This window comes from Ceratotherium simum, chromosome 39 (assembly GCF_057802395.1).
Source record: "Ceratotherium simum simum isolate JZ-2026a chromosome 39, ASM5780239v1, whole genome shotgun sequence".
In the NCBI taxonomy this organism is placed as follows: Eukaryota; Metazoa; Chordata; class Mammalia; order Perissodactyla; family Rhinocerotidae; genus Ceratotherium; species Ceratotherium simum.
Genome location: NC_141938.1, coordinates 2,941,656 through 2,969,323, shown reverse-complemented (window position 1 = coordinate 2,969,323; position 27,668 = coordinate 2,941,656). Strand labels below are relative to the sequence as shown.

The window sequence follows — 27,668 nt, the reverse complement described above, 5'->3', positions numbered from 1 at the left end:
AGCTTCAAAGGTTTTGGCAATATTTTCTTTGTACAAAATGTGGTGTTTACCTAGGTGTTTGCTTTTTTAAAATGATCATTCTTTGAAAAGTATTTTGGTTTTATTTTCGCCAGTCTATATTTTACAATAAAAATATAATTAAAAAATTTAAATATGATAACATTAAACACGTTTAAAAGTTTAAATGTGATAACTTTAACAAATGCATGGCATATTAAAGTGCATTTTGCTAATTATTATTGGTTTATTATTAATGTCAAAATGTTTCCTTCTAAATATAGTTGTGGCTGCATCTCTCAAAATTTTCACGTAGTGCTTTTATTTAGCTTGAAGTCTTTTTAAAATTCCGTCATAATTTTCTCCTTAAAACAAATATTATTTAGTAGACTACATTTTAGTTTTCAGGCACATAAGATTGTTCAATCTCTCTCCCTCTCTTTTATAATAGTGCTGCATTATACTCAGAAAACAGTCTCTATGAAGATAGTTTTTTTTGACAGTCATTGAATAATTTATTTGTAGCTTGAAATAACAAAATGTGCTTAGATGAATAAAAATACCTTTACTGAAATTCCTGCTGTGAAAATAATTTTGGTATTGCAGTTCTGAAACTCTCTACTCTTTTCCCCGTTTCCCCATAATTGTTTTGGTCTTAATATTTCTATTTTTGATAACCTGAGGTTTCTTAGTACTGTAACCATAATGATATTACAGAATAGACTGATTTTGTGTGTTTATATGTACTGTTTAGTGTCAGGTTAGACTACCCCGAGCAGTGTACGCGAGTGCCCATTTCGTTGTCCCTTGGTGAGCAGTATTGGATAATATCTTTCAAAAATAACTTTTGGCAGTTTGCGAGTATAGATATATATATTTTATTCCTTTACTTTTAAATAAAGTTTAACTTTTTTATCCGTATATTGTCCAGTTGTCATTCTATGTGAATCGTTCATGTCTTTTACTAGTTTTGTATTATGGAAGCAAGGTTTTTTTAAGATTAAATTTTAAAACTTATTTATATATTTAGGATGCTATTATCCCTTGTTGCAATTCCCCCCTCCCGCCTCAATTTGGTATTTGCTTTTTAATTTCAACTTAACTCTTTTTGCCTTTCATCCTGTTCTTCAGGAACAGATATCCCCACCTTTGTTCTCTCATTTTATGTAGAGCAGTTTAGTCTTCTTTTACTGCAGGGAGATGATCATTTGGCAGAGATAACATAGCCCAGATTGCAGAACTGAGCTGGAGGTTGAAGTATGTGAGCTGCGATCCTTGCCAATTCTGTAAGTCAACGAATTTCACGTCTATTCAGACAGCTTCCAGATAATAGATAACTCTGAAATATAATCTTCCTTATGATACAGCAGTGACCCCAAATTTAAGCATGTCAAGAAAATATAACCTTCGGACTCCTTGACAAAATTTTATCTCAAGTGACTCCATAAATACACTGTGCACGCTTTATCAAACAATCCAAGGGAAGACATCTCTTCTATCTGTAGTGAAAGAATAACATTGACGTTTGTCAAAGGTCAGGGCTTCAGAAATTTAACTTATTAATAAATCTCTGAACTGCTAGTACTTTTATATTGTGGTGGTAAAAAAATTGCAGGATTTTTTTTACATGTTTTAGTTCCTATCAAGAGTTTCTAAGCACATTGTTTTTCTACTAGAATCCAATCTGTTCCACGTTTTTGACTGATAAAAGCTAAATCTTTTCTTTTTGGAAAAAAAAGAGGTCTATTTTTTAAGGAGATCTATGTAGGATAGAGGTCTAGGAAATATGTAAGCCTCAACACAGGCTTCCCCACATTCCCAAAACTGACGTAAGATGACCCCAAAATAGGACAAATCCCAAATGGGTCCTAGAAATTGAGGAGAAAGCCATCCACATGCTACAATACTAGAGACTATCTACTAGCTGTAACATAGGAGGAACTATGTTGAAAGAAGATGTTAGACCTGCCCTGCAATACTGCCTTTTAAAAAATCATCACTGGTGGGGGCCAGCCTGGTGGCATAGTGGTTGGGTTTGCGCGCTCCGCTTCGGTGGCCTGAGGTTCCGGGTTCAGATCTCGGGCGTGAACCTGTGCACCACCCGTTGGGCCATGCTATGACGGCGTCCCACTACAAAGAGTAGAGGAAGATTGGCATGGATGTTAGCTCAGGGACAGTCTTCCTCAAGCAGAAAGGAAGATTGGCAACAAATGTTAGCTCGGGGCCAGTTTTCTTCACCAAAAAATAAATAAATGAATAAAAATAAAAGAACTCATATGATTCAAAAAAATAAATAACTAAAAAGTAAATAGAAAAAATAAAAAGTCATCGGGGGGCTAGCCTGGTGGCGTAGTGATTAGGTTCGAGTGCTCTGCTTCGGCGGGCTGGGGTTTGCAGGTTCAGATCCCAGGCACAGACTTACCTGCCACTCATTAAGCCACGCTGTGGTGGCGTCCCATTTACGAAGTAGAGGAAGATTTGCACAGATGTTAGCTCAGGGCCAATCTTCCTCAAGCAAAAAGAGGAAGATTGGCAACAGATGTTAGCTCAGGGCCAAGCTTCCTCACCAAAAAAAAAAAAAAAATAATATCAGGATCAGAGGAAATAAGTAAAGGAAATTGTGGGAGAACCCCACTAATAGCCCTTAATTTAGAAAGGTGAGAGCTAGGGGTGAGGGTGGGCTGTGGGACAGGAAGTGAGCACTCTGTGGCAAGAATCAACTACTGGCATTGCAGAAACTGAAGAGTTGTATGTGGCGGCCCTATCTGGCCCTGTCCCAAAGATGGGATGCTACTTTTAACTGTCCGGGACCTTCTACATGGTGGTGGGGCTACATACAGAGGAATTTGCTCCCAGCAAATCTCTGAGGGCAAGCCACCATTTCAAATGGAGCAAGTGAAGATGACTTCTTTGTATTCTTATGGCAGACATAATGGGTCCATAGTGTCATCCTATCATAATTGCTTTTCCTTGTTTGGGAAAGAAGGGACATCATAATCTGCTAACTTTATCTCTCTCTTAGAAAAGAAATATTATTAGATGATGAAAAGTGACAGGATTTTTCTGAGGGTCTCTGAAAATACCATTTTCCTCAAGACAGTCTTGGGACGGTGATTAAATCAGATTAGAGTAGATAAAATGTATCCAGTTTTCTTGCCTCCTTGCTGAGCAATTTTAGCTTTTAATTTTTTAAAAATTATTTTATTGAGGTCATATTAGTTTGTAACATTGTGTAATTTCAGGTGTACATTATTATATATCAGTTTCTGTATAGACTGCATCTTGCTCACCACCAATAGTCTAGTTTTTATCTGCTGCCATACATATGTGCCCCTTTACCCCTTTCGCCTACCCCCCACCCACTTCCCTTCCGGTAACAACTAATCTGTTCTCTTTGTCCGTGTGTTTATCTTCCACATATGAGTGAAATCATACGGTGTTTGTCTTTCTCTGTCTGGCTTATTTCACTTAACATAATACCCCCAAGGTCCATTCATGTTGCAAATGGGATAATTTTGTCTTTTTTTTTTAAAGCTGAGTAATATTCCATTGTATATATATACCAGGTCTTCTTTATCCATTCATCAGTTGATGGGTGCTTGGGTTGCTTCCACGTCTTGGCTATTGTGAATAATGCTGCAGTGAACATAGGGGTCCATAAATCTCTTTGTATTGTTGATTTCAAGTTCTTTGGATAAATACCCAGTAGTGGGATAGCTGGATCATATGGTATTTCTATTTTTAAGGTTTTGAGAAATCTCCATACTGTTTTTCATAGTGGCTGCACCAGTTTGCTTTCTCACCAGCGGTGTGTGAGGGTTCTCTTTTCTCCACATCCTCTCCAACATTTGTTATTTTTTGTCTTGGTAATTATAGCCATTCTGACAGGTGTGAGGTGATATCTCATTGTAGTTTTGATTTGCATTTCCCTAATAATTAGTGATGTTCAACATCTTTTCATGTGTCTGTTGCCCATCTGTGTATCTTCTTTGGAAAAATGTCTGTCAGATCCTCTGCCCATTTTTTGATTGGGTTGTGTGTTTTTTTGTTGTTGAGTTGTGTGAGTTCTGTATATATTTTGGAAATTAACCCCTTGTCAGATATATGATTTGCAAATATTTTCTCCCAGTTGATAGGTTGTCTTTTCGTTTTGTTCATGATTTTCTTTGCCTTGCAGAAGCTTTTTAGTCTGTAGTTCTGTTTGTTTATTTTTTCTTTTGTTTCCCTTGCCTGACTAGACATGGTATTTGAAAAGATGCTGCTGAGACCAATGTCAAAGAGTGTACTGCCTATATTTTCTTCTAGGAGTTTTATGGTTTCAGGTCTTACATTCAAGTCTTTAATCCATTTTGAGTTAATTTTTGTGTATGGTGTAAGATAATGGTCTACTTTCATTCTTCTGCATGCCAGTTTTCCCAGCACCATTTATTGAAGAGACTTTCCTTTCTCCATTGTATGTTCTTGGCTCCTTTGTCGAAGATTAGCTGTCCATAGATGTGTGGTTTTATTTCTGGACTTTCAGTTCTGTTGCATTGATCTGTGTCTGTTTTTGTGCTGGTACCATGCTGTTTTGATTACTATAGCTTTGTCAGGGATTTTGATGCCCCCAGCTTTGTTCTTTTTTCTCAGGATTGCTTTGGCTATTCAGGGTCTTGTGTTGTTCCATATAAATTTTAGGATTCTTTGTTCTATTTCCGTGAAGAATAATATTTCCTTTTTCAGAATAGGATCTTTACCTCTTTGCAAAACCGAAGGGTGTTTTTGCCCAAACACTCAATGTGTTAAAGGTAATGAAGGATAGTAGAATGTGACAGCCCAAAATATGCCTCTTTGGCATAAGGATTATTTTGAGCTGATTATTTTGAGAAACTGCAGACACAGGAGAAGCTCTGACAATAGAGTAGAAGTAACCCTTTTGTTAGGGAAATTTATGTTAGAAAGGGGGCCTGTACCAGGAAGAGAGCTACTACCAGTGATCACTTTGTCATGTGAGAGACTTATCTGCATGGCAGGGCAAACTTTGTTTACCACAGATTTCCTCTTCTCAGCTTCCTGTGAATTGCCTCTCCTCCTTTTGAAGCTCCAGACCCCTATCCCTTTCCTTAGCTCAGGAAAGTGTATAAGCCTCAATAGCCTGGCTGCCTTTTGAGTCACATATCTTTGTGGGGTTCCCATACATACATAATGAAAATTGTTTTTTTTTCTCCTGTTGATCTATCTTTTTATTTCAGGAGGATCTCAGCCAAGAACCTAGAAGGGTAGAAGGAAAATTATTTTTCCTCCCCTACGGTGAATTCAATCCTCTATTTCTAGAGAAATAGAAAAATTGCTTGCAGTTTTAAAATGGCAAATTTCCTTACTTCTAGTTCTCAAGGTTTCCAAAAACTTGAAGTTTAATTTTAGCAAGGGTACTTTATTGTAATGGATAAAATGTTATGATACATTTTGAATTGGAAAAAAAAAAGCAACAGAAAAAAGTATCCCAATTTTTAAAAATTATGTATACAAACACAAAGATTATAAAACTGAGTGGGAAATTCCATTATAGACTATTAAAGATAAGTTTTGGTTTACAAAGCTGTGTTTTATATTAGGTGTACATTTACTTACTCAATTGCCTAGTTGGAAGAAACTTAGAAATTGTTTATTTTTTGTCGTTATCAAAAAGCATTCTTGAAATTATACCTCAATTTTTTTGGAAACCTCAATGACCAGAACTCTAAAGCTAGCCTCCCTTCGTACAAATCCCAGTTCTGCCACTAATTAATTGTGTGACCTTGGACAGGTACATAACTTTTCTGTGGCTCAGTTTCCTCACCTCTAAAATGGGGATAATTCTAATGACTAGAGGGTACCAGGTTGGCAGAATATGCTGATGGCTTTGATATGGGGTATATGTGTGTGAGAGAGTGGTGTGGAGGGAGAGGGAGGCAGGGAGAGAGGGAGATGAGAAGAGATCCAGAGACTTAGTCCTGGGCCCTCACTTGGATGTCAGAGAGAGAGGAGTAACTAGCAAAGGAAATTGAAAAGGATCAGCCTATAGGGCAGGAGGAAACCAGGAGAGTGTGGTGTTTAGAAACCAAAGTTGTTTGTGATTAATTGAATTAAAGCTGCTGTCAAGTATATTAAGATTTACAGCTACCATTGGCTTTAGTCATTCAGCAGTGATTGTGACTTTGAGGAGAGCAATTTTGTATATCAATCTGGAGAGGGTTTCTGATGTGGGCAGTGTATTAAATGCACTAGGGTCATATAATAATATGAGGAGCTCCAATGACCCACTCCCCAGTGAAACTGGTGGGAATTATTTTAAAACAACCATTTGAAGCCTCTGGAAATTGTCCTAAAGGCAAACAGCATATGAGGAACATCTATTCCAGAAAATCAATGGAAATTCTGTGAGAAAGGGGAGAGTATGTGGGATTTGAACCATGGCCACTCCCTCCCCACTCTCGGCTCAGGAAGTGAACACTTCTCTCCAGAGTGCTGCACCCTGAATCAGAAGACACGTTTCTCTCTCTCTAAATCTCCAGATTTGAGGCTTTTTCCTGGGATGAGCAGGACTTCAACATTACCCATCCTGCCCTCAGCTCCCTATTGCTGAGTTTAAGTCCTTCATTGGTTCACATGGACAGTGGGGACCCCCTTCTTGCACCCAGCCCCTTCTCCTGGTACAGAGGCTCTGCTGTGCTCATGCTTTGCTGAGAATACTGGGCACTGGTCACTCTTTCCCCAGCTCATGAGGTGGCTGTAACAGGAGACAATCAAGAGGACCTCTGGCTGCTGTCTCTCCACTACACTGATCACTCAGCCCCTAAAATGGATTGTCACCCAATGGGAGGCTTCCTAATGTCCCTACCACAGCTCCAGAGTCCTGGCACAGAGATTTTACCTGAACATAGGGAAAAGCCAGACATAAAACACAAAGCTGTTAATTCCTTCCCAAAGGAATTAAATTGACCAGCAAAAGATCATGAAAAGTTCAAAACAGGGACGCTCTCCAGCAGGTGGAGATTGAGGTGAAAGGCAATTAGTAGACTGTTGTATGTAATGAAGATACAGCTTAGACTGTAGGCTGACTAGTTTCCTGGAAAGAACCAGGGAATTCGACTGCTGGGAGGAGGCTTCCAAGGGTCAGATCAAATATGAAGCAGTGACTTCAGAAAGTATTTCTACAAAAGAGCCCGAGTTTCACTGGAGTATTTGGTAGAGCGAATTCTGCCCCCAGGTCATTTGTGAAAACAATAAAGCAATCAGCCAGCTATTAATCTAATTTAACCAGGATTAATTAATCTAATTTAATCAGGACACACTGAGTGTGTCCACGAAAGAGGAAGAGAGCCCTACCAATACCACTGTCTCATGTCGTTAAACATACCTAAAGCCATGCCCGATTCTAGGAGCTATATCAGAGGAGCTGTATCAGCTATATTCATTCTGTGTGGAGGGCATAGACTTAACTAAAATAATCCATCCAGTCACTGAACAAATAAGCTAATAACAGTAAAAAGTTCCAGTAGGCAGGGGACCAATACTCACAGTTGCATGTCTAATTTGCGTCAAAAATATGAGACACGCAAAGGTACAGGAAAGTAGGAACTATACGCTGGGGGAAAAAACAACAATGGAAAAAATTACCCAACTCTTACAGGAAACTCCAGTAAAATTAACAAGAGATGTCTCAGCAGAGAAAAGGGAGGTCAGAAGGCAGAGGGATAACATATCCAAAGTGCACAAAACTACTGTGTAATGTATAAGAAGAAATAAAGACTTTTCCAGTTTAAGAAAAACTGAGAAAATATATTAATAGCCAATTGCCTTATGAGATTATTGAAGGAATTCTTCAGGTTGAAAGCAAGTAACTCACGATGGTAATTGATATCAACATGAAGAGAACACCATTATAAGTAATTATGTAAATATGAAAGACAAATACCTATTTTCTCCTTTTAGCTGATATCAAAGGATTTGTATAATATACTAAGTATTTAATGTGCTGTTATGCCTATTCCATATACACATGTGATATATATGTCATTTGTTTGTCATTAAAATCACAAAGGTCATGGGCGGGAGCAAAGCTGTGTGGGACTAAGGAAGTGAGTTCAGATGGTAAAGAAATAAGTGTAACAGTATATTATTGGTTACATCATTAATAGATATAATCTGTATAACAATAATACCACAAAACTGGAAAAAGGGAATAGAGCTATGTATGAGTAAGGATTCCATATATCACTGGAATTAAGATAGTGGAAATCTGAAGCTCCTTCTTATAAATTAAAAAGTATATGTTGAATAGTAGAGCAACCCCTAAAAAAAACTTCAAAAATATAATGAAGTCATTTAAAAATTAAAATGCTACATTAGAAGATATTCAATTAATGCAATAGAAATTCACAAAAGGAGAAGGGAAACTAAAAACTACAGGAGAAATGTAGAGAAAAAGTAAAATGGCACATGTAATTGCAACTATGTCAGTAATACTAAATGTGAATAGAATCCAAACAGAAGAGAGAGATTGTCACCTCAGGTTTAAAAAACAAACCATGATCTAAATATGCTATGTACAGGAAGCGCACTATAGATTCAAAGATGCGAACAGATTGAAAGTAAAAGCATGCAAAAATGTACATCTGGAAATAGCCCTCCCAAGAAAGCTGGAGAGATAATACAAATATCTAGCAAAAGAGACTTTAAAACAAAAAATATCTCTAGAGATAATGAGGAACATTATATCATACCTAAAGGGTCAAAGTTTATGGCCTGCCTCTAAAACAGTACAAAGAAATTAATTTATAGCCATCAATGCCTATACTAACAAAGAAGAGAGATCTCAAATCCATAACCTAACTTTTTACCTTGACAGAATTGAAAAGATGAGGTACCAAACCCAAAGCAAGGAGGAAAGGAAATAATAAACATTAGAGCAGAAATTAAGGAAATGAGGAATAGAAAAACCACAGAGAAAATCAGTGAAACCAAAAGTGGGTTCTATGGAAAGATGAACAAATATGGCAACTAGATTGAATTAGAGAAAAAGGAGGAAGATTCAAATTCATACAATCAGAAAGAAAGAGGGATGTTACTACTCACGTTACACAAATAAAAACGATTATAATTCAGTCAACAATTGTATGGCAACAAATTAGATAACTGAGATGAAATGGACAAATTCCTTGAAAGACGGAAACTTCTGAATCTAAATCAAGAATAAGAGGAAAATCTGAATAGAACTAGACCAAGTGAAGGCACTGAATTAGTAAACAAACAGCTACCCACAGAGTAAGACTTGGCCTAGATGGCTTCAACACAGAATTCTCTGAAACATTCAAAGATTATTTAATACCGATTCTTCACACACTCTTTAAAGTTAGACTGGAGAGAATACTTTGCACTCATTTCATGAGGCCAGTACAACAAATACCAGCAAATCCAATCCTGCAATATACAAAAGATTATACACCATGACAAAGTGGGATTTATTCCAGGGATGAGAGGTTGGGTTAACATCTCAAAATGCATTTATGTAATAAAGGATATCAATAGAATAAAAGCAAAAATGGCAGATCATTTCAATAGAGTCAGGGAAAATGATTGACAAAATCCAGTACCCTTTCATGATTAAGGCACTCAGATTATCAGGAATAGAAGGAAATATGTTAATGTCATAATGAGCATCTATGGAAAAGCCACAGCTAATATTATATTTAATTATAAATGACTGGATGCTTTCCCTTTATGATAAGGAACCAAAGAAGGATATATGCTCTTGCCACTTCCAGAATATACTGGAGATTTTAGCCAGAATAATTATGCAAGAAAAGGAAATAAAATGCGTAAAGATTGGTTAGAAAGATGTAAAACTATCTCTACTTTAGTTGAGATATCTTGTTTTTAGAAAACTGTAAGGAATCCAGTAAAAAATTATTAGAACTGATAATTAAGGTAAGTAAAATGGTAGGAGACAAGACCAAATATAGGGGCCGGCCCCGTGTGCATAGAGGTTAAGTGCGCGCGCTCTGCTGCTGGAGGCCCGGGTTCGGATCCCAGACGCGCACCGATGCACCGTTTGTCAGGCCATCCTGTGGCGGTGTCCCATATAAAGTGGAAGAAGATGGGCACAGATGTTAGCCCACGGCCAGTCTTCCTCAGCAAAAAAGAGCAGGATTGGCATGGATGTTAGCTCAGGGCTGATCTTCCTCACCAAAAAAAAAAAAAAGACCAAATATAAAAATCAATTGTATTTCTATACACTTACAATGCTGATAATGAAATTAAGAAATGCATTGACAATAAAATTAAAAGGAATAAAATACTTAGGAATAAATTTAGGGAAAAAAGTACAAACTGAATACTCAGAAAACTGCAAAATGTGGTCAAAAGAAATTAAAAATGTATAAATAAATGGGAAAACATCCCAATTTCCTGAATCAGAAGATGATATTGTTGAAATGGCACTATTCCCCAAATGTTCTGAGATTCAGCACATACCTGTCATGATCCCAGCTTATTCCTTTATACAAATTGCCAAGCTCTTCATGAAATTATGTGCAATTGCAAGAGAATCAGAATAGCCAAAGCCGTCTTCAAAAAAGAAAAACAAAGTGGTAGGACTAACATTTCCTGATTTCAAACCATGTTATATGCAATGGTAATCAAGAGTGAGTGGTACTAACCAAAAGATAGACATACACAGATCTGTGGGATAGATTGAGATTTGAGAAATAAAGCCATATGTCTGTGGTCGACTGATATTTGAAAAAAGTGCCAAGAATGGGGCAAGAATATTCTTTGCATGAATTTGTGCTGGGCCGAGTGGATAGCCATATGCAAAAGAAAGAGGTTTCATCTTTATATGATACCATGTACAATAATTTACCAGAAAGGATAAAGACCTAAACATAAGAGTAAATGATAACACATTTAGATAAAATATAGGAACAAATTCCCGACCTTAGATTTGGTAAAGAATTATTCGATGATACACCAAGAGCAAAAACAGGAAAAAAAAAAAATAAGTAATTTAGACTTCATCAAATTAATTGCTTTTGGGCTTCAAAGGACACTGTCAAGTAAGTTAAAACACCCTTTGGAACCCTTGTGCACTATCACTGGGAATATAAAATTATGTTGATGGTATGAAATACACCGTGGTGCTTCTTCCAAAAATTGCAAACCGAGTTACCATCTGAAGTAGCAATTCTACTTCTAGGAATTGAAGTAGAATTGAAAGCAGGGTCTCAAACAGGCATATGTCCACTCTTGTTTATATTCACGTTATTCACAATAGCCAAAAGGTGGAGGTAACCCAAGTGCTCATCAAGAAATTAATAGATCAAAAAGAGTTGGCACATGCATACAATGGCGTATTGTTCAGCTTGAAAAAGAAAGCAAATTCTGACGTGCTACAACTGAACTATATACTTAAAAATGATGAAAATGTAAATTTTATGATATGTGTATACTACCACAATTAAAAGTAAAAATTTTAAGGCAAGAGTAAAAACACATAGAAGAAAATTTTGCAAATCATATATCTGGTAAGGAACTGGTATCAAAAATATCTAAAAACCTCTTAAAGCTTAATTATAAAAAGTCCAATAACTCAATTTAAATATGGCAAAGGATCTGAATACACTATTTTCCAAAGAAGATAAACAAATGGTCAGCATGTGAAAAGATGCTGGGCATCCTTAGTCATCAAGGAAATGCAAATCAAAACCCCAGTGAGATAATCACTTCACCACCACTAGGATGGCTAGAGTCAAGAAGTGAGGTAAGAACAAGTTTTGTTGAGGATATGTTTAGAAATTTGAACTCCCATACATGGGTGGTGTGCATAGAAAATGGTGTAGTCACTGTGGAAAAAGGTCTGGGAGTTCCTCAAATATAAAACCTAAAATTACCATATGACCCATCATTTCCAATCCTAGGTGCTTACGTGTGTGTGTGTGTGTTTGTGTGTGTGCGTGTGTGTGTGTGGTGAGAAGGCTTAATCCGCTCTTAGCAAATTTCAAGTATAAATATTGTATATGTATATCAAATCATCACATTGTAATCTTTAAATATAGATAATTTTATTAGTCAATTATACCTCAATAAACCTGGGGGGGGCAGGGGAAGAGTTTCCAGGTGCTTCTCACATTTACATAAGGATTTATTGTTTTTCTTATATCAGTGAAAATAGACATCAGTTTCCTTAAATCTGGATATTATAGCGGTTAACATTTGAAAGCTCTCTAGGGACACAGGCAAAAACTGATCGAAAATAAATTTCCTCCCAGTGTAATATGTACACCTGAGATTTTAATGAGTGTATGTCATGCCCTGTGGTTAGACTGAGAAGAGTCCCTGAGCCCTGGCTAGGGCTGTGGGATTCAGACTTCCCACCAGGGCCAAGTCTCTGGGATTCTTTGTCTTCAGTACCAAATGAGTGGGGTGGGGAAGGGATGGGTGGAAGGCTCATCGCTAGCAAGGATCACAGATTAAAATGGAGCCTGACTCTTTATTACAGATGATGAGGTCACATTCAAGTGTCTGCCTTTCTAAATAAGAGTCACAGTTACATGATTGGCCTCACAACCTTATGCCACCAAGCCCCTGACCCCTAGAGGACATAAGACCCTCCTGTTCCAGTGTGGCCTGGCCTGGACCATCCTTTTGTCTGTACTTGCTCCATTTGCAAACTCAGTCAGGAGTTCCCAGTGCACACTGGTGCCCACACGTTCACGAAGAGCTGGGTGAAAACAACAGAGGCAGCCCGGGCCAGAAAAAGTTCTGTTTAAATGCAAATGTGCCACGTGAGTCAGGTTCCAGCCGCCAGCCTAGGCTGGTTCTGCTGAGCCACGCAGCCTCCCACCAGCTGTTACTGGGGGTGAGGGGGCAGGGCCTTCTGGACTGTCCAGGGGAACCGCTGGGGCAGGTGGGGGGGCGATGCTGTGCCCCAACAGGGATGTCCCTTCTTCCTCCTGCCATGGACAGTCCCCAGTGGCTCTGTTGCAGCCTCTGTCACACTGTGATCCGTGCTAGTCATGAAGGTCATAGGAAGGACTCAGGGGACCCGGGAGACTAGAAATGGTGAGTGTGCGGCCCCGGGTGAGAAGACGGGGAGGAGGGCTGGTCGGAACCGGCCGTGGCGGGACCGGCCTCCCCGCGGTCACCTCTGGAGTCTGCGGACCCGAGTCTGTGGTGGCGCCTCGGACCTCAGTCCCCTCTGGCAGCTGGCACCCCGGGTGTCCTGTACATCCCTGTGCATGGTGACTTTGGCCCTGGAGCCCTGTGTCTCTCCAGATTGCGCAGTGACCACAGGGAGGGTCATCAGAGACAATCGTGACTTGGTCTCTAGAGTTCCTGTGTGGGAGGAGCTGTGGTCTGTGGGATCCCCACTGCCTCTTTTTTCCCGAGGGGGCAACCAGTTTTTCCTCAGTTTTCCAAATATTTGGGGAGCAGGGTCTCAAATCCGCAACGCTGTCCCCCCAGACTAGCTCTTTCAGGGCTACCAGTAAGTCTCTAAATTTTCAGATCCCTCCCTACATTCCTAAAGCCACTGCCCCTCTCTGACTCACAGCATCTTATCAACTCTTCATGGCGCATTTCAAACAGACCCAATATGATAACTGTTTATCATTTTTCCCCAGAGTCATAGATGACTCTTTTTTAAAGATTATATTTGTCTGTGAATATTTTACATGAGGAACTACACTGCGTGAAATCCTTGTGCTCTCCCCCCAGGATCCTTCTGGGCATAGACAGCCTATGGGAAATCCTTTGGGTGGAGATTCCTCTTGAGAAACTTTCCTGGGTGATCTGTCCTGTCAGCACTGCCCCTCTCTGGGTTTATGACCTACAAAAGATTTATTCACTTATATGTCTCCATTTTTCAATAAGGTAAATATATTTAATCAATAAACCTTGGAAGACAATATAAAATAGTTCAAAACAGGCAGCAAAGACCTGAATTTTAGAAAAAATAAAATATTCCTGTGTTACATTCCATTTTAAGAGTACTTGTTGCACTCTTTCTTCCCCTGAACATGTGGAGTAAGTTTCTGAGGTCTGGTCTTTACTTCTGGATGTTTTCAAGTGAAATTCCAGGGCTTAGACTTGCAGACCACAAGTGTTCAAGTATGATTTCTTGCCATGGAAATAATCATTAACTGATTTTTTTCCTGAAAGGAATAGATATTTGGGGTTTTCTGGTTGTATTACTAAAAGTACCTTATAATTTCTTTCCCTATTTTCCACAGAAAGGCTGGGTTTAAGTGATGTTTCTGGAGTTTTCAAACACTGAGTTTGTTATTTAAAATAACAGTGATGTTCCAAAGCATCTCCAGTAGGAGCAGAGGCCTGCACTCAAAGACCCAAGCTAAGGCCCCCTTGGGCCTGCACAGGGAAGGACTTGAAGGCCCAGTTGTTCTTCCTGGGGAGCCTCCCCCTGCAGGTGTCCTGCCTGCTCACACCCCCCATGGAAGGAGCCTCTATACTGAGAGGAGCTGCAGAGCCCTGGAAAGCTGGGGGTGCACGTGCACATGAGGGTGGGGAGGTGATGCCCTTTCTGAGGCTGTGGTTGTGGTTCCTTAGGCCTGGACATTTTAAATGTCATGTTTGAGTTTTGCATCCACACTGTAGGTGCACTGAGAGTGTCATTGTGCACCTTGAGAAAGTCTGTGAAGATCAGGAGTTCTGTCCTGTGGACAGAGGGTTTATGAATTTGGGAGTTCATTTGGGTCAGAACCTGAAACTGAATCAGGCTGAGCGTGTCCTCACTGTGAGAAGGGAAGCCTGGGGGAGGCAGTGCTTCTGTGCTCACAGGAGAGGGGAGGGTGTGTGGAGCCCCCAGAGTTCATTCCTGTGGCTGCTCAGGTGCCCCACCCTCCTCCACCAGGCACACAGCACTCTAGGGGTTACGTCTCAATCAAGGCTATATAGACTCCAAGCCTGGGAATACGGTCAACTTTCTGAACATGAGTTTTCCTCAAATATTCATGTTTCTGTCCCTGGATTCCTTTATCAATTGAAGATGGCAGCACTCTGACTCTTGTTTCCGTTAGCACTTGGGGCTTTAAAATGTAAGTTGATTGAGAGATACGATGTGAGTAAGGCAAGAAAATTGTGGAACCCAATAGAATTTTTGTTCCATTTAGGCAAGAGAGCCTCATGATGTGAGATGGGTGTACTTAAGTTCTCAGGTGTATTTTACATTTTTAGGTCAGTTTTTGTGTGTCCATGTCCTGAGGGAACATTTAAAAGACTGTACTATTCCTAAGGCAAATGAATTCCTATTTTAGTGGATGTGAGGAAAAAGCATGTGAATTTCTATTTTCATTGATATGAGGAAACAGATCAAAGCTTATATAAATCTTTGGAATTCCTAGTTCATTGCAGGGCTTAATTGCAAACCCCTAATGTATTATAATATGCTACTCCTTCCTGAAAATATCCCCAGTGTGCAATATAGTGAAGGGACAAATTATAATGCACCTTTTTCTTTTTTTCGAAAGGGATTGGTAAATGGTTTATGGTTTAAATTTTTATGTTTACTGTTGTTTGAAGGATTAAACTCTGGTGTGATTTCCTATGTAGAAATGTTGAAATTAAATTAATTTTAAAATGCAAAAGTTAATTGAAAATAATGATCAAGCGTAGGAAAATATGGTGTATATAAATTTCTCTCTTTATTTTAAATAAATAATACATGAGAAGGTTTAAAAAATGCCTAAGAGAGGAAACTAACTTAAGGAGACTCCCTGCCTGCATGTCCTGCCCCACTCCTCTGCTCTCACTCCGGCCCCCCTCAAATGACCAGTTTTGATCACTGCTTCATCATCCTGTTAGTGTTTCTTTATGTAAAAACAAGCCAGTGTGAATGCCTATTTTTCTTACTCCTGTTTGTTCTTGTAATGAGTGTCCAGGGTCCACATATTTGGTGTTTGGCTTCTGAACACTTAAGCCTCACCCCTCCCTTTCCCCTAGGCCTTCTTGTCTGGACGGGCTGATGAGAAAGCCTGGAGGCTCCTGCACTGTGAGCTGCTGCTTGCTGGGCAGCTCCTCCTGTGAGCTGTGCTGCCCTGTGTGCACTGTTCACCCACCACGCCTGGTTCCATGTACAGAGAAATCCTGTTTGGCTTACTTCCTTTGGGAGTGAGAGTCTGGGAATGGGGCCCTCTTTAATGTGGTCCTGGGTTATGTCTTCATGGAAACTATCTGTGTGTTTAGAGTGAAGGTGAGACTGAGGCTGGGGTCGTGTCAGTGCTGGGGGCATCTGGGGATTTGAGGATGATTATACCTTGTGAATGAGGTGAGCCCATCTGATGGTCACTCCTTTCAGGCAATTACTTCAATGAGAAAGAAAAGAGACAGGAAAAAGCAGGCAGTAGGTAGCAGGCTTACACAGGGCTCACCAGGACCCCTAAGTAACTCTGCTGCTGCCATCCCTGCATCTATTGCAACAAAGATCCTACCCTGTGGGTTATAGTGGACAACACCCACAGTCTGAGTTTGGCACAGCAAAGGGATTAGTTCAAACTCAACTAAGCCTGGGTTCCTTAAACTCTATAAAGCAACCAGTTGTCATGGAGGAGGCCTCTAACCCTGATGATGGTGATTTGAGGCTCTCAGGAGGAGGGCCTTAAGTTGTCCATAGACTTCTGATGAAGGAACCTGCCCTAGTCCCCACACTATGTGCCATTAGAGCTGCTATTGTCACCAGGTACTGAGATCTCTTGAAAATAGGGGCTCTCACAAACACTGAGCATGTGACCCTCTACCGAGGTGCCTGTTATGCCTTTGGCCCTGGAAACAGCCTCCCACCAGCTCAGGCTGCTACTGACACCTACTTGTGATATGATGGGGCCCAACCTTGGCCCTGTAGCTTATGCCACCTGCAGGAGGGGCATGGCATTTCTTTCTTCTGTTCATTGAAAGATGCTAGGGTGCTGGAGGAGGTCACACCTCTCCCAGACTCCTTGTTTCCCTGGGTAGTTCCTTGGGGTTAACTGAATGCACAGCACTGGGGAGTGCATAGACTTTAAAGATTTTATTTATTTTATTTTTTCCCCCCAAAGCCCCAGCAGATAGTTGTATGTCATAGCTGCACATCCTTCTAGTTGCGGCATGTGGGACTCGGCCTCAGGATGGACGGAGAAGTGGTGCCTCGATGCGCACCCGGGATCCGAACCCGGGCCGCCAGCATTGCAGCGCGCGCACTTAACCACCAAGCCACAGGGCCGGCCCCGACTTTAAGGACAACAATACACGTTCATACATGATGGAGCTCAGTGGAGAGTTTCTGCTCTTCATCCCTTAATTGGGACATCCCTGATGAAGAACCAAACTCAGGTGTCACCAGAGGTAACCAAACATCAGGCAGTCATCTTACTATTGGCCAAAAATTGGCCTCATCTGCATACGTTCACAGACTCTTGGATGGTTGTCTAAGAGATGCCCCTTTGTCGTAAAATAACTCTGGGAATGTCTTAAATCAGAGATACCCAAAATAGAAATCAAGGTAACACTTGTCTGTACATTACTAAGTCCACAATACAAGGACTCACCAGGACACTCGTTATCCACCTTGGAGTTGTGACACTACTGATAGTAACCATGGCACCTCTCAGAGTATACAGTGCCCTGCTCTCCAACAAGGCATTCGGTGGAAGTTTCACCTCCCTTGTGGGTCTCAGGCTCATAGAGCACCATACTGGCTTATTGAAATCAGTTGGATGAGAGATGTCCTGTTTCAGTCATCAGGGGTGAATTGAACTGAGTTTGTCTACATCTTTTTTTCTGAACGACTTCAGGCTTTTTTGGAACAGTTTCAGGTTACAGAAAATTGATCAGAATTTAAATACTTTCCACACAACCCTTCTCTCTGCATGCACATAGTTTGCACTCTTTTTCACATTTTGTATTACTGTGGTACAATTTCCAACCCATATTGATGCATCACATTAGTGTTGACTCTTTGTGTTATATAATCTATGGATTTTGGTAAATGTATAATGACATGTGTCCATCATTTCTGTATCATAGAGTTGTAGTTTCACTTCCCTAAAAAACTTCTATTGATTCGTTCATCCTCTATTCATCCACCTATTGATTCATTACTTCCTCCATCCCCCAAGTTCTTCACAACCAAAGATCTTTCTACTGGCTCATGCTTTTGTCTTTTCCAAAATGCCGTATACTTGCAATCATACGCTACATAGCCTTGTCACATTGGCTTCTTTCCCTTAGCAATATCCTTTTAAGGTTCCTCCATGTGTTTTCATGGCTTGATACCTGCTTTCTTGTTATCAATGAACAGTATTTCATTGTATGAATGCACCAGTAATTGTCTTTTCTATTCAACTCTTGAAGGACGTTTTGCTTAACACTCTAACTCTTGGCAATTGTGAATAAAGTGCCTGTAAACATTCATGTGTAGCATTTGTGTGAACATAAGGTTTCAGCTCATTTGGAAAAATACCAAGGAACATTATTGCTGGATCTTACTTGATGTAGTAACAGTGTATTTTGTTTTGAAAGAAGGTTCCTGTCTTCCATTGTAGATGTACCAAATCCCATTTCCACCAGCAATGAATGAGGCTTGCCTGTAGCTTTGCATCTTCAATAATACTTGGTGTTCTGAGTGTTTTGAGTTTTACTCATTTAATGTGTTTAATGATACCTCATTGTTTTACTTGCAATTTCCTAATGACATTTGATGTGAAGCATGTTTTTATGTTCCTTATTTCCTGTTTATATAGCTTATTCAGTGAGTTGTCTGTTCAGATCGTTTGCCCATTTTTAAATTGAGTTGTTTGTCTTCTGGCTGTTGAGTTTTAAGAGTTCTTTGGATATTTCTGATACCACTCATTGATCACATACGTGTTTTACAAAGATTTTCTCTTACTCTGTAAATTGTGTTTTTATTCTCTTAACACTTTCTTTCTCACAGTAGGAGATTTTCATTTTAAGAAAGTAAAATTTTGTTTTTTTCTTTTATGGACCTTGCTTTTCAGTGTGTATCTAAAAGTTTATCTGCAAACCCAAGGTTATCTAGATTTTCTCCTATGATATCTTCTAGGAGTTTATTCCTTTGGCATTTTACATTTAGATCTGTGATGTGTTTTGACTTAATTTTTGTGAAGGGCATAAGGCCCTTGTCTACATTCATTTTGTGTGTGTGTGTGTTTGCATGTGGATTTCCATTACTTCCACCACTATTTGTTTAAAAGACTTTCTTTTTCACTTGAATAGCCTTTCCTTCTCTGTCAAAGATCTGTTGACTGTATTTGTGTGGATCTATAAGGAAAGCAATTGACTCACGTATCCTTCAACCTTGCTGTACTCTCTTATTAATTCCAGGAGTTATTTCTGTTGTGAATTCTTTCCGAGGTTTCACAGAGACAGTCACGCCATATGGAACAAATGTTACGAATTTAGCTGCAGGATTCATAAAGGTGTTCCTTCTCAAGTAGTGAAAGTTCCCCTCTACTACTAGTTTGTTATCATAAATGGATGTTGGCTTTTATCATATGCTTTTTTATTTTCATTTCCGCCTCCTTTCCTTTTGTATGTTAGTAATATTTGTCTTCCCTCTTTTCTTTGTTTTCTTGACTAGATGTTTATCAATTTTATTAGTCTTGTCAAAGAACCAGCTTTTTTGTTTTAACTTCCTCTGTTGATTTCCCAGAATGACATTGATTTCTTTTCTAATTTTTATTCTTTCTTTTATTGTGCTTACTTTGGGTTTGATTTACTCTTCCTTTTATTGTTTCCTAAGGTAGATGCTTACATTTTTGATTATAGATCTTTGGTTTTTCCAGTGTAACTGTTTGATGGCATAAATTTCCCTCTAGGCACTGCTTTTGCTGCATCCAAGAAGCTTTGGTATGTTGTGTTTTCATTGCATTTAGTTCAAAATAATTTTTCATTTCTCTTCAGACTTCTTCTTTGATCCTATGTATTATTTAGAAATATATTGTTGAATCCCCACATATTTGGAGGTTTTCCAACTATCTTGTTATTGACCTCTAGATGAATCCCTATGTGGTGAGAGCATATTTTGTATGATTTCTGCTCTTTCACATTTGTTAAGGTGTGCTTTATTCCCAGAATGTGGTTTGTCCTTGGAAATGTTCCATGTGAACTTGAGAAGAATGTATATTCTGTTCTTGTTGCATGAAGTGTTCCATAGATTAAAATAAAATCTAGTTGTTTCATTGTGCTGTTCTGTTCACCTCTGTCCTTCCTCAATTTCCCCCTACTGGAATTTATAATTCATAATAAGAAGGTGTTGAATTCTCCAACTATTGAACTTGATTCATCTGTTTCTCCTTGCCTTCTATCAGCTCTTGCCTTATGTATTTTGCCCCTCTGTTGTTAGGCACATACACATGAAGGGTGGCTGTGCCTTCTTGGAGAATAGACCCCTTTACCACTGTGTAATGCCCCTCTTTATCTCTGAATCTTCCTTGGTTTGAAATCTGCATTTTCTATAATTCATATACCTGTGCCAGCTTTCTTTTGACCTGTGTTGGCGTGGCATATTTTTCTCCATCCTTTTATCCTTCATCTATCTGTGTCTTTGTATTGACAGTGGGTTTCTTGTAGACAGTATTTGTTTTTTATAAATGTGATATTACTGTCTCTCTCAATTGTATTGAGACTATTGATGATTAAAGTTGTTATTGATACAGCTGGATTAATACTTGCCACCTCTTTCACTGTTTTTTATATCTTGCTCTTGCTCTTTTTGTCTTCCACCTTTTTTCCACTTCCTCTCACTGAAATTCAGCATTTTATCTGATTCTTTTTTCCTCCTCTCTTAGCATATCAATTACACATTTTTTAAAAAACTCTTTTAGTGCTCACCATTGAGTTTCAATACACATTTATAACTGACTCACCTTTTCTGCCAAATAACACTATACCACTTCACTGTGTGCAAGTACTTCATAACACACTATTCCCAATTTCTGCTCACTGTGCCTTGTCCCATTGCTGTCATTTATTTCACTTGTCCCTAAGTTTCTCATTACCATATATGTTGTTTAAAATAATATTGTCATCTGTTATATTAATTATAAATGTAGAAAAGATATTTTAGGCCAGCTGCAGTGGCCTAGTGGTTAAGTTCAGCACACTCTGCTTCAGCAGCCTGGGTTTGGTAAATGGGTGTGGACGTACACCACTCGTCTGTCAGTGGCCATGCTGTCACAGCAGCTCACGTACAAAAAGAGGAAGATTGGCAACAGATGTTAGCTCAGGGCAATCTTCCGTAGGAAAAAAAAGATATTTTACATTCACTTTTTTCTTTTCTAATCCTCTACTTTTATCATTTACATTCTTTCCAATACATTTTTGAATATTTCATTCTAAGTAGGTGTACTCATGACAAATTTCCTCAATTTTTATCTCAGAAAGTACCTATTTTTCCTCTATTTTTAAAGGATAATTTTCCTTGACAGGGAATTCTAGGAGAGTGGTTTTTTATTTTCAACACTTTAAATATTTCACTCTACTCTGTTCTTGTAGCATGGTTTTTGAAAAGATGTCCAATTTAATTAGAATGTTTGTTTCTTTATACCTAAGGTGTGTTTCTTCTCTGGCATTTTCATTATATTCTCTGTCTTTGATTTTTCTCTAGTTTGAATATGATATTCTTGGGTGTGCATTTTTGTAGTTTATCATGTTTAGTGTTCTCTGATTTCCTGGATGTGCAGTTTGCTGGCTATCATCAATTTTAGGATATTTTGGTGGTTATTACTTTACTCGTTTCCCCTATTACTTTCTGTCTTTTTTTTTCCTTCAGGTGTTCCCATTATGTGTAGTTTAAGTCTTCTATTAAAGAGAGTTGTCCTAGACCTCATGGATATTGTGTTCTGTCTGTTTTGTTCTGATAATGATAATATTTGTTTCATTGTGTAGCAATTTATGTCATTTCCCAACATGCTCTTGACCCTGCCATTACAGAGAAATATGATGAAATGTGAATACAGTAAAAATGTGTAAATAATTTTCATGTGTTCATGTTGTTGTTAAAGTGATGAGCAAGTGTGTACAGAAAAATAGTTTTTGATGACCACATCATAGAATTAGTGTTTGGAGAGGATAGAATCCTATGTAACCTTCCTACAAATGGATATAGATCCCCAGTGCTGTCAGTCTTAAAGCAGGTTTTTTTTTTTTTTTTTTTTAATAATTTTTATTTATTTATTTTTTTCCCCAAAGCCCCAGTAGATAGTTGTATGTCATAGCTGCACATCCTTCTAGTTGCTGTATGTGGGACACGGCCTCAGCGTGGCCAGAGAAGTGGTGCATCAGTGTGCGCCCGGGATCCGAACCTGGGCCGCCAGCAGCAGAGTGCACGCACTTAACTGCTAAGCCACGGGGCTGGCCCACTGTCAGTCTTATACATCCTACTCTACTCATATTTGTGATTTTTTTAGGACTCAGTGGCCATTGAGGATGTGGCTGTGAACTTCACCCTGGAGGAGTGGGCTTTACTGAATCCTTCACAGAAGAAACTCTACAGAGATGTGATGTGGGAAACCTTCAGGAACCTGGCCTCTATAGGTAAGAATGAGGACATTCCTTCACTTCATCAGTTAGAGAACAAGTGTTTCTTGCCCATCAACATGGTTCCAAGATGTAGAATGTGGAAGGGGGAGATGTTGCTAAATAAACTAGAAATGGTTATAGCTCATCATGGACTTAGAATCTAAAAATTTTTCTATAATTTCTAATACTTTGGAATCAACTTTCTGGGTCTGCATTTCAGGAAAAACGTGGGAACATCATGACACTGAAGATCAGTACAAAAACCAGGAGAGAAAATTAAGGTGAGTCACACTCACAATAGAAAACAGTGTCTCATGTGAGAATCCTGGTATGTTATGAAGTTTTAAAAAGAAGCAAACAAAACAAATAAGCTTTGATTAAAATTTAGCTATTCTTAGAAAATTTTCACCAAGTATGCTTTCTGAAGTGTGATGTAGAGGTTCCGCTTTTGCAAAAGAGTTCACTTGGAAACAGTATTAATAAACCATGTATATGTGAATATCACTGTTTGGATAATAGCAAGGGTGATGTACTCTTGCAGAATATTCAGTATGTTCAATATCTGAGAATTTAGACAAAGCAGAAAAGCTACAGTTTTCCTATAAATCACAATAAATATAACAAATATAAAGTTGTTATAAAGAAATAATTAATAATATGCTTCTCATTTTCTACAGAAGTCATATGGTAGAGGGACTCTGTGAAAGTGAAGAGTGTAGTCAATGTGGAGAAAACATCATCCACATTCCAAATCTCAATCTGAACAAGAAAACTACTGCGGCAAAACCATGTAAGTGCAGTTTATGTGGAAAAGTCTTCAAGCATCATTCATCGCTTAATAGGCACGTTAGATGTCACACTGAACACAAACCATATGACTATCAAAAATATGGAGAGAAGCCATATAAATGTAAGGAATGTGGAAAAGCCTTCCCTTTTCCTAGTTTTCTTCGAATACATGAAAGAACTCATACTGGGGAGAAACCCTATGAATGTAAAAAATGTGGTAAAGCACTCAGTTCTTCCAGGTCTCTTCGAATACATGAAAGAACTCATACTGGGGAGAAACCCTATGAATGTAAAAAATGCAATAAAGCATTCACTACTTCCAGTTCTCTTCGAACACATGAAAGAATTCATACAGGAGAGAAACCCTATGAATGTAAGGAATGTGGGAAAGCCTTTATAGATCCCTCAAGTCTTCGATCACACATGATCTTTCACACTGGAGATGGACCTTATAAATGTAAGGAATGTAATAAAGTATTCATTTCTCCCAGTGCTTTTCGAATACATGAAAGGAGTCACACTGGAGAGAAACCCTATGAATGTAAAAATTGTGGTAAAGCATTCAGTGATCCCAGTACTTTTCGAATACATGAAAGACGTCACACTGGAAAGAGACCCTATAAATGTAAGGACTGTGGGAAAGCCTTTATTGCTCTCACAAACCTTCGAGTACACATGATCACTCACACTGGAGATGGACCTTATAAATGTAAGGAATGTGAGAAAGCATTCATTTATCCCAGCTCATTTCGAATACATGAAAGGAGTCACACTGGAGAGAAACCATATGAATGTAAAGAATGTGGGAAAGCCTTCAGTTTGTACACTAACTTAAAAAAACACAAAAGAACTCACACGGGACGGACACCTTTTGTATGTAAGGAATGTGGTAAGGTTTTTATTTCTCTTCAAGTTTTCCAAATACATGAAAGAAATCACAGTAGAGAGAAATTCTATGAATGTAAAAAATGCAATAAAGCACTCACTTCTTCTAGTTCTCTTCAAAGACATGAAAGAAATCATGCTAGAGAGAAACCCTATGAATGTAAAAAATGCAGTAAAGCATTCTGTTATCCCAGTTCTCTGCGAGTACACGAAAGAACTCACACTGGAGAGAAACCCTATGAATGCAAGGAATGTGGGAAAGCCTTTATAACTCCTTCAAGCCTTCGATCACACATGATCTTTCATACTGGAGATGGACCTTATAAATGTAAGGAATGTGAGAAAGCATTTATTTCTCCCAGTGCCTTTCGAGTACATGAAAGGAGTCACACTGGAGAGAAACCCTATGGATGTAAAAAATGCAGTAAAGCATTCAGTTGTACCAGTTCTCTTCGAGTACATGAAAGAATTCATACAGGAGAGAAACCCTATGAATGTAAAAAATGCAGTAAAGCATTCACTTCTTCCAGTTCTCTTCGAGTACATGAAAGAATTCATACAGGAGAGAAACCCTATGAATGTAAGGAATGTGGGAAAGCCTTTATGGATCCCTCAAGCCTTCGATCACACATAATGATTCACATGGAAGATAGACCTTATAAATGTAAAGAATGTGAGAAAGCATTCATTTATCTCAGATTGCTTCGAAGACATGAAAGAAGTCACACTGGGGAGAAACCCTATGAATGTAAAGAATGTGGAAAAGCCTTCAGTTCTTATCAAAGTTTCCAAATACATAAAAGAAATCACACTGGAGAAAAACTGTATGAATGTGAAAAATGTAGTAAAGCATTTAGTTTTCCCAGTTCTCTTCGAAGACATAAAAGAACTCATCCTGGAGAGAAATCCTATGAATGACAGGAAAGTGGGAAAGCCTGTATTTCTCATGCAAACTTTTGAGGATATGCGAGAATGCATATTAGAGGGAAAACCATATAAATATAATGAATGTGGGGAAGTCTTTTGTCATCTGAGTTCTCTCTGAAGGCATGAAAGGACACACTTGATAAAAACCTCTTGACTGTAAACAATGTGGGAAAGCCTTCAAAGGGCCCACATCCTTGTATGTGAAACTCCCACCAAAAAGAAATGTAAATGTAAGTCATATGAGAAAGCTTGATGGAAATAAAGCTGTGTATGATGTTCTGGAAAACTTTCAACATGAAAGAGTTGTTAAAGTTGTAAATATATTGTTTTAATCAAGCCTCTTTCTTAAAGTGCAACATTGGCTTGTGGATTTCTATTAATTACTTTCATAAATAAATATTGAGGTGAGATAATTCTGGACATTATCCTTCCTCAATAGTACATAAGATTACGAGGTAGTGCTTTTTCCTTAAATCAGCTAATAATATTTTCTCTTTAATTCTTTTTTGTAATGTTTTAATTGTTCTATGTTAAGGGGCCATTGAAAATGACAGTTTGTATTTGTTGGGATTTCCTTACTGGTCTTGTATTGCAGATCCTGGATATGCCTAATTCACTGTGTATACTGTACCTCTCTTAGAGAAAGCTCCTTTTTTGGAGTGGTGGGTACAGGAGCCTCTTTTTATTTTCCATACTATTAAACAGTTGGAATACATTTTTATGTATGGCAAGTTTATCAAAGAGTATACTTTCCTGTGAATTATTATTTTCATATTTGGGCCTTTGCTCTTTGTCCTTCCTTCTGACTGGTATTTGGTGAAGAGACTTTGTATTAAGTAGAGGCCTGTGATACGACAACAAAAGCTAGAGCTGGACACATCACCCCTGTATTGCATTAAGTCAATGGGGGTAATATAAGAAGTAGATCTTTGGGCCGGCCCTATGGCTTAGTGGTTAAGTGCGCATGCTCCGCTACTGGCGGCCCGGATTTGGATCCTGGGCGCACACCGACGCACTGCTTCTCCAGCCATGCTGAGGCCACATCTCTCATACAGCAACTAGAAGGATGTGCAACTGTGACATACAACTATCTACTGGGGCTTTGGGGGAAAAAAAGGAGGAGGATTGGCAATAGATGTTAGCTCAGAGCCAGTCTTCCTCAGCAAAAAGAGGGGGATTAGCATGGAGGTTAGCTCAGGGCTGATCTTCCTCACAAAAAAAAAAAAAAAAGAAGAAGAAGTAGATCTTTAAGAATCCACCCCCTTTTGGTTCCAAGTTGGAATTCACCAGTAGCCTCTCTTGCATGAGATTTGGAAGACAGAAGCAAACAAGACATTAGGCAGATGTTGGAGCCACTGTGGGAGGAGACAGACAGTTACATAGGAGCTTTGAGGACACCATCTTCCATCCCATTTTCTGGATTCTTTGCCCTTCCAGTCAAGAGTATCTTGAATACCACCACAAGCTGTTTGATTTCCTTTTTCATAGAGGTGTATTTTCCACTGATGTTTTCACGTCAAAGATCCATTAGAGTTAGGATTTTTCTGTATGCTCTCTTGGAAACTAATTCAGACTTTTGTCGTTGAGAGTATTCTCTTATTTCCCTCTTCTCTAGATGATATCTGTAGAAGGTCTAGTTTGTTTAGGAAACACCTTATGCTCTTAATAGTGCTAGTGAGTATGTTTTCCTGATTCACCATGACATCTACATGGGGCATAAAAAGAAGGACGTGGAAGTCTGTTTCTGTGCTGCATTGTGCAGTGGCTGCCTTGACCCAGGTCTTCCACGTGAGAACAATCACCTTTCTCATGTCAGGAAGACAGTGTGTGTTTCCTGTTACTTGTAGCTGAACATATTCCCTGAATGTGTTTGTAATAATGTTTGATGGTATGTCATTAAAAGTATGTCCATTTCTTGGTGAAATGAACAATTCTGTAGTTGTTTCATTGATATATTTTACTAACTGTTTTCTAAGTCATGGCATGTTAATAACTATTATTGTGGTTTTCATTCTCTCAATATATTAAAATCCATATTTATTATTGACTTTCAGATATACTTCATAATTTTCTTCACTTAATCATTATACCTTATGAGTCAATTTTATCATGTACATACAAATTCAGGTATTTTTTCCTCAGGCAAACTTTATTTTTTATTCTTTATAGTTACAGTCTTTGTCATGAATGTAAGTTCTCATTCGTTCTTCTCCCAAAACTTAACAATCATGGTTTTTTTCAGTGTCTACTTGCCAGTGACCTGCAGGATTGCACCTGTAATCAAACAAAGGGGTGTAATGAATTCTAGTAAGAATGACCACAGACCATAAAGGACTGTGAGGTGTGACAGTGACAGGGTGCTCAGAAGGACGACTTACAGGATTTTGGCAGGTGTTAGATGATTTGTTTGCTATTCAAGGAAGGAGGTCATTTTCTGTGTCGAAAGGTGTGAGGACGTAAACTTAATCCTGTCTTTGGTAAACATTTTATCTTTGGTAAATATAATCTTTGTTTTCTAGAAG

General features: G+C 38.7%; 1 protein-coding gene across 1 annotated transcript in view; it reads left to right on the top strand.

The window, feature by feature from the left end:
• LOC101394612 (uncharacterized) overlaps positions 1–27,193 on the top strand; it is a 58,336-nt gene extending 31,143 nt beyond the window's left edge. The window contains exons 2-4 of the mRNA XM_087425400.1: positions 22,434–22,560; positions 22,766–22,826; positions 23,223–27,193. Coding sequence (XP_087281526.1) covers positions 22,434–22,560; positions 22,766–22,826; positions 23,223–25,137 — 2,103 coding nt within the window. The 3' untranslated portion in view covers positions 25,138–27,193. The remainder of the gene's footprint in view (positions 1–22,433; positions 22,561–22,765; positions 22,827–23,222) is intronic.
• Positions 27,194–27,668: the final 475 nt, after the last annotated feature.